This window comes from Miscanthus floridulus, chromosome 9 (assembly GCF_019320115.1).
Source record: "Miscanthus floridulus cultivar M001 chromosome 9, ASM1932011v1, whole genome shotgun sequence".
Classification (NCBI taxonomy): domain Eukaryota; kingdom Viridiplantae; phylum Streptophyta; class Magnoliopsida; order Poales; family Poaceae; genus Miscanthus; species Miscanthus floridulus.
Genome location: NC_089588.1, coordinates 9,666,805 through 9,673,345, shown reverse-complemented (window position 1 = coordinate 9,673,345; position 6,541 = coordinate 9,666,805). Strand labels below are relative to the sequence as shown.

The window sequence follows — 6,541 nt, the reverse complement described above, 5'->3', positions numbered from 1 at the left end:
GCGCGATGCTCTGCTTCCTTCAGCCTCTCCCGTCGCAGGAACGCGTGCCACGGTTGCCACTGTTCGTCATTTGCTTTGATGGAGGTTAGGGTTTTCTTCTGGAATGAATCCGACGAGGAAGTGGATGGAGACGGATGTGAGACTGCTGAGGCGAAGATAATCGATGTGAAGGCTAACGAGGGGTCTATTTATAAGCCGAAGCGAAGGATCAGTGGCCGAATTCCACGGAGTTGTGGGTGCGAGAATAGCCCCGACGGTGGAAGTAGGGTTTTTCCCTTTCAGCTGGGCCGCTACTGGGCTGGGTCTAGGCATGGGTTAAGTCGAACGTCGCTCGGCTATCTCCCTGATTTGTGTTGGAGCCAACATTGCTCAGTTATGCCCTCACAATATTTAAATTGGATTCGTTCGGCTATCAGAAGAATGGAGACAATCGGCTACATTCTAATTGAGTAATTTAAGGGGAAAAGGCCGATTACTCTTTTTCAAACAAATGAAAATATGTAAACACAAAGTTGATTGGTTAAAAGACAAAGGGTATCACACTTAAGTTCATTACAAACCCAGTGTCTACTTGTTCAGAAAATGATTGATGGCCTCTATAGCTTCAGTTCTGATTCGGCTAACATTATCCAGCACTTTTTGATCTTCATCTTCAGAACTCTGGATGCTGGATAACTTGTTTTTGATCTGCTGATTTTCTTTGATGGTCGAAGCTATCTTTAGTGAAGCTGCTTCTATGTTCTTCGGCAAAATAGCTATATGGGCCCTGTGAGACTGAATTTTAGCATTCAGTTCGGCTAGTTGAGCTTCTAGTCTGCTTTTTTCATCCTCCATGACTTTCAGTTCAGGCTCCAAGGTTGCCAAGGAATTTCTCGTAGTCTGGATATGAGAGTGAAGATCTTTAATCTCCAGTTTTTTCAAAGATCTATCCTTCTGCAGAGCAGCCCTCGAAGATATGTTCTTGGTTGCCCTTCTCACCATAGCAAAGTGGTCGTCAAGATGGGCTGCAGATTCTAGGGGAGCCTTGAGAGCAGAGGGGATATCTTGATCAATGAGTTCGAAGAGATCTTTTATCTGGTCTGCATCCTGAACCAGACTGATGGTATCCTTGTTTAGCAGAGTGATCACTTCTTTTAACCGAGCCTGATTTCCCAGTGATAAGGTTTGATGGGAAGTGATCTCTTCACCTTTCTCAATGATGTAGTCCTCAATTGAGAAGGAGTAGCTGGTGGTCAGTTTAGTGATGTTCTTCTAAGGAAAAGAGGAAAAGGAAGGTGTTAGCCGATTGGGTAATTTTGCTAAAATACAGTATGAGGCAAGGCATTACCTGTTGGGCTGATTGATCATCAAGATGGATTATACCCTGGCTTGCTGGAGAACTTGGCTGAAGATTCAGAGGAGACAGGTTTGGAGCTTGATCAGGAGAGGTTTCCCTTGCCAGTTCATCTAAGATTTCATCTATTTTCAGTGAAGTAAATGATAATGAGCATAAGAGAATAGATGTTATTAAAAGGAAAGAAAAAGAGAATTGGTTGAACAATGTTACCTAGTCTCATCGGATTTATGAACCTTTGAACCTTCAGCTTCATGAGTCTCTGAAATTTCGCTATCATGAATTTCTTCATCTTCAGTAGAAACTTCAGGGGTTGGTTCTGCAGGCGCTGGGGTATTGCCCAGTGTGGGAATTTTGACTTGTGGCTGCAATGGAAGCAATAAATATAGAGGTGGTCAGGTTTACTGCTAAATGAGGTTGTTAACCTGATAAGAAAATAAAAGATTCATGCCTTAGGAGATAATCTGGCTTTCTTAGTCCTTGGTTTCTTGGGTAAGAGAAAATTGTCAGATGTTTTCCTTTTGCTTTTTCCTCTTGAGGATGCAGCAGCTGAAGTAGCAGGAGTTTTCATGAGTGCCTTTAAAGGTGCTGAATCCAAAGTTACAGGAGCTTTCATGAATTCCTTTAAGTTTGGAGCGTCAAACCCCAGAGCAGGCTTGGGACCAGCCGAATAGTACTGGATTGCTTTGGCTGGGGGAGTAAACTCAAGATCCTGTGCATAACCAGATTTTAAAATAAGAAGTGGATTCAGGATGCAAGAAATGATGAGCATAATGAAATTACCTCGCTATCAGAAGCAAAGTCAGGTTGCAAGTTTTTGCATAAAGAATGAACTGACATATTGAAGATATGAGCATGCCATTCTTGCCACCAAGAGACGAAGAAGGGATGAGCAACATCTATTAGCCCAAATGGAGATGGTTCATATGTTGGCAATTCCCATCCTAATTCAAAGATCTTCTTGGCTTCCATTCTTTCTGTTATTACTTCCCTTGACTTTATGATTATTGAGAAGAGGAATCTTGGAGGCAGTTGGCCGCATCCTAATTGTCTGGCCACCATATTTGGATAGTAGAATTCATAGGTGGACTGCACTAACCTCCCATGATGAAATTCGGCTGGCAGAGTGCAAGGTTTGATAAAGGAGTTAAAAATCTCTGTGGATTCTTGACCTGAACAACCAATTTCATAACTAAACTTGCAGGGCAAAGTCAAATTTTCATTTTCTCTGTAAGGAAACTAGAGCACATTGCCGAATCCTTTAAAAAACAGCTTGAAGAGATGACCGATGTCTATGTCAATGCTTATAGATGATGCTGCTTCCCCATAAGTCTGACAAGCCTTAACCTTTGCTGTACTACCTTCAGCATAGTTAACTGAAGGAAAACTTAGATTGAAGAGGCTCACAGAGGTTATCTGATGCATATATAGCTGAAGCCACATTTGAACTAGCCACCAGGGACCATTCACACAAGAGATTTCTCTACCTTGGCGCATCTGAAGAGTGATCTGATGCATCATATGAAAAACAGACCCTAAGAGATATTTGCCTAGTGGGATCTGAGTGCCTGCAGCTAAGTCTTCAGCCATGACCATGTGATTCAGGGTTGGTTCATTGGATTTTCCACAGAAGATGAATCTGCATAGCCACATATTCATGAAGGCTTTCAACTCTTTGTCAGAGACGGTGCCAGATGCATTCATGTAGTTCTGAATATGTTTGACCCATCCACATCCAGAGCTGACGGCTCTTTGATTACTTTTGCTCTTGTACTTATAGGGATATACTGGTAATGACACATTCAAGCCGGTCATCATGAATACGTCGGCTAGAGTGATGGTCATAATACCGTGACCAAAGATAAAGGCATTGATAGTGTCAGACCAAAAATGAGAAGCTGCTATCAAAAGGGAATCATTCCTGGGTGTCTCTGCTAAAGATAATTCTAGACAATGACTGATGTCCTGACTTTCCCAGTGGCTGCTGCTTTTCTCCAGCATTCTCCTGTACCAGTTATGCCATCCGGTGATTGGGGGAAATGGCCAATTCTTGAACGTGTTTGGCCATCGGTTTGGTGAGGTAATCCCAGACTTGAAAGGAATTCTTTGGGTTTCCTTCTCAATAATTTCAGAAGGGTCAGGATTTCCCATTGGGCCGAGGAAATAGGAATCGGGGTTGGCAGCATAAGGGATCAAAATCTGGCTCTTGTATTCCTTTAGAAGATGATTGAAATCAAAGGGGAATAAATCAAAAGAGGAGCGGGAGGATAAAATGAAAGTTGCCGAATATAAGTAAAGTTTACCTCTGGGATTTCATCCTGGGTCGCCATTGAAGATTTGAAGGAGGTCCGAGGTTGCGCTGAAAGCTTGAATTTTTGGGCAGCGGCTGCGGTTTTGAACGGTGATGACCTAGGAGAATGAAAGAGCTTGTGGTCAATTTCAGAATAAAACAACTTTTATCCCGAAATTGAGGGGGCATGTGTTAACACTGGATTTTGGTCGATTCTGGAAGATGACATGTAGACCCACATGCGGGAAGAAGGGTATTCGGCAAACAAAGCAAGCGGTCGGCTAAATGCATTGCGGTCGGTTACTCCAGAAGGCGGTGATTCCATTCGGGAAAGACAGAAGATGGCAGGCAAGGCCGATCGAAAAGGTGAAAGTTGTAATAGTAAAGGACTCTAAAAGTTTAGGGTAAGGAATCGCGAGTTTCCAAGTTTATTTAAAGGTTCCTTTGTAAATCGTAGTCCTCTAGGACTCGTGTTTTGTCCAGGGTATAAATATTGACCCTCGACCAATGTAATAAGGGTTCACAACCAAATCAATACAACCGGCCCCGTGCCAACTTTCGAGTCCTTTTGTCGTGTCGTCGAGTTCTTCGAGAGGAGTCATCGATCCGTCGACCTCCGTAAGTTCCGACAACCTTGTTATCATGTCTAGTATCATGCGGTGGATTTAGACGTGATGCAAGTAGTCTTGTTTGTTTTCAATGATCGTGCGGCGGATCTTTGCTTGACAATCAAGAAGTCTTTGCTTATGCTTCGCTTATGAGTAAATACCGTGCGGCAGGCGTTTGTTCAATATGCTTAGTGAAAGCAAGATAGTTATCGGCTCTATTAGATATGGCAAATCTAAATAGATTCATTAAGTTATCCAGTGTTGCATGTTTTAAATATTTTATATATTTGTAACACACTTCTGCCCAATCTAGATCAATATTGTTCGGCCCTCTCTTATGGTTTTATTCGTGCTTCAATGATCATTATTTTCGTATTACCTTCGCAAATAGATAATACGCTCGTAATGGCTGAATTATTTTGATCTAGATTGTCACATGTCGTGGGTTCGTGTATTTTAATTACGTTTAAGCTTTGACGAAACTAGGTGTCGTGCGGCAGATGCATGTTTTAGATTAGTTTGAGTGTATTTATTTGCACGTTCCTGCTTCATGGACCCCAACTCGGCTAGATTGCCGAGCTTGGTTATGCATTAACTCATAATTAATTTCACTTGTTCAAACATGTCTTCCCATGCACGTATATTCGGCAATCAGGTCTCCACGTGCATTCATCTTATCATTAGCTGAACGGTTTATGAACTCATTGGCAGACAGCTCTCTATAGCTGTATGTCATTGTAAGTGGCTTCAGGGCCGTATATGTGGAACTGTCTGGTATTACCCGACATGTTCCGGTTTGACATTTAATTGTTTTATCCCTTGTTAGTTTTCAGGTCAAACTGACTGGCACGCTTCCGGATAACGAAGCACCCGGGAACCCGATTGAAGCTACGCTTTTCGGCTTGCTGTGTGTGAGGCACAGTGCGTCACATTTTGTGTCAACACTATCATGTGCAACCAGCCACATGAAGAAACGGCATTTGGGTGGAGCCCAAGATTTCCAAATCCTCTCATAAGGTCCAAACTGAGTAGACCCAATGAAAAAACTTTCATAAGCAGACTTGGCCGTGTACTGTCCACTAGAAGAAAAACGCCAAATGTGAGAATCCTCAATATCTGGCTGTAGCTGAAAATCATAGATGAGATCCCATAGACAGAGAAAATCCAATATTACTTCAAACTGATAGGTCACCACGAATATCCATAACCCAAGAACGGTCAGCCATAGCTTCCTCAACCGCGCGTCTATTTGCTATTCTCTTAGGAACAACAGCAAGAAGACGAGGGGCAAGGTCCGCAATGGACTGGCCATTCAGCCACCTGTCCGTCCAGAAAAGGGTGTTTGCCCCGCTGCCAACTACCGAGATGACGGCTAATTTAAAGAAAGTTTGAACCTGTCCGGGCACTTGGACTGGTAAGTTCTCCCAGGGCCTGTTAGGTTCAGTTTTCTTAAGCCAAATCCAGCGCATCCGCAGCGCCCAACTGACGCTTTTCAGGTCTGAAATTCCCAAGCCCCCTAGCTCAGGTGGACGGCACGCCTTGCCCAAGCCACGAGACAATGCCCCCCTTTTGCTTCTTTTCTTCCCCTCCAAAGGAATCCCCGCCTGAATTTATCCATAGCTTTAATGGCCCAAGGAGGGAAGTCAATGGCCATTACAAGATATACAAACATAGCAGTGAGCACAAATTGTACCTGCACTCTCCTTCCTGCCCTTGTCATGAGGTCCGCTTTCCAACCTGGCAGCTGATCTGCAATCCTATCGATAATAGGCTGAATCTGTCCCTTGGTGAGCTTCTTAAGGGAGAGGGGTAAACCCAAATATTTGCATGGGAATTCTGAAATGGCACAAGGCAGCAGGTTTTGAATGGTGAGCAGCTCCGTGTCTCCGCACCTGATGGGTAAGACGTTGCTCTTTTGTAGGTTGGTTTAAGCCCTGAAGCATCACCAAAAAGGCTGAGAATTCCCAAAACCAAATTAATGTCACCAGCTTCCGGTCTAAGAAACAACACCACATCGTCAGCATTGAGAGAGATTCTATGCTGCAGTACCCGCCTTGACAAGGGTTGTAAGAGCCCCTCACTTGCTGCCTTAGAGATCATGAGTCCTAGCACATCCATAACCAGGATGAACATCATAGGAGATAGGGGATCCCCCTGTCTCAAACCACTCTGGTAAAATATAGAGTTACCAGGAATTCCATTGAGCAGTACCTGTGTGGAGGAAGAAGCTAGCAGGCCACTGATCACATCTCTCCAAATTGGATCGAAACCCAAATGTTGCAGCACCTCGAGGAGAAAAGGCCAAGAAAC

General features: G+C 43.7%; 1 protein-coding gene across 2 annotated transcripts; it reads right to left on the bottom strand.

Moving 5' to 3' along the window:
* Positions 1-430: 430 nt before the first annotated feature.
* Positions 431-4,221, bottom strand: LOC136483382 (uncharacterized). 2 transcript variants are annotated; one of them, XM_066480433.1, is made up of 3 exons: positions 2,117-4,221; positions 1,547-2,045; positions 431-1,458 (listed from the first exon to the last, which is right to left on the bottom strand). In XM_066480433.1, exon 1 carries the CDS (start codon positions 3,482-3,484, stop codon positions 2,573-2,575), a length of 912 nt encoding a protein of 303 aa, XP_066336530.1. In that variant the 5' UTR covers positions 3,485-4,221; the 3' UTR covers positions 431-1,458; positions 1,547-2,045; positions 2,117-2,572. The 2 variants fall into 2 exon arrangements, with proteins under 2 accessions (XP_066336530.1, XP_066336528.1); XM_066480431.1 differs by having other exon boundaries at positions 431-2,045.
* Between the last annotated feature and the right edge of the window lie 2,320 nt (positions 4,222-6,541).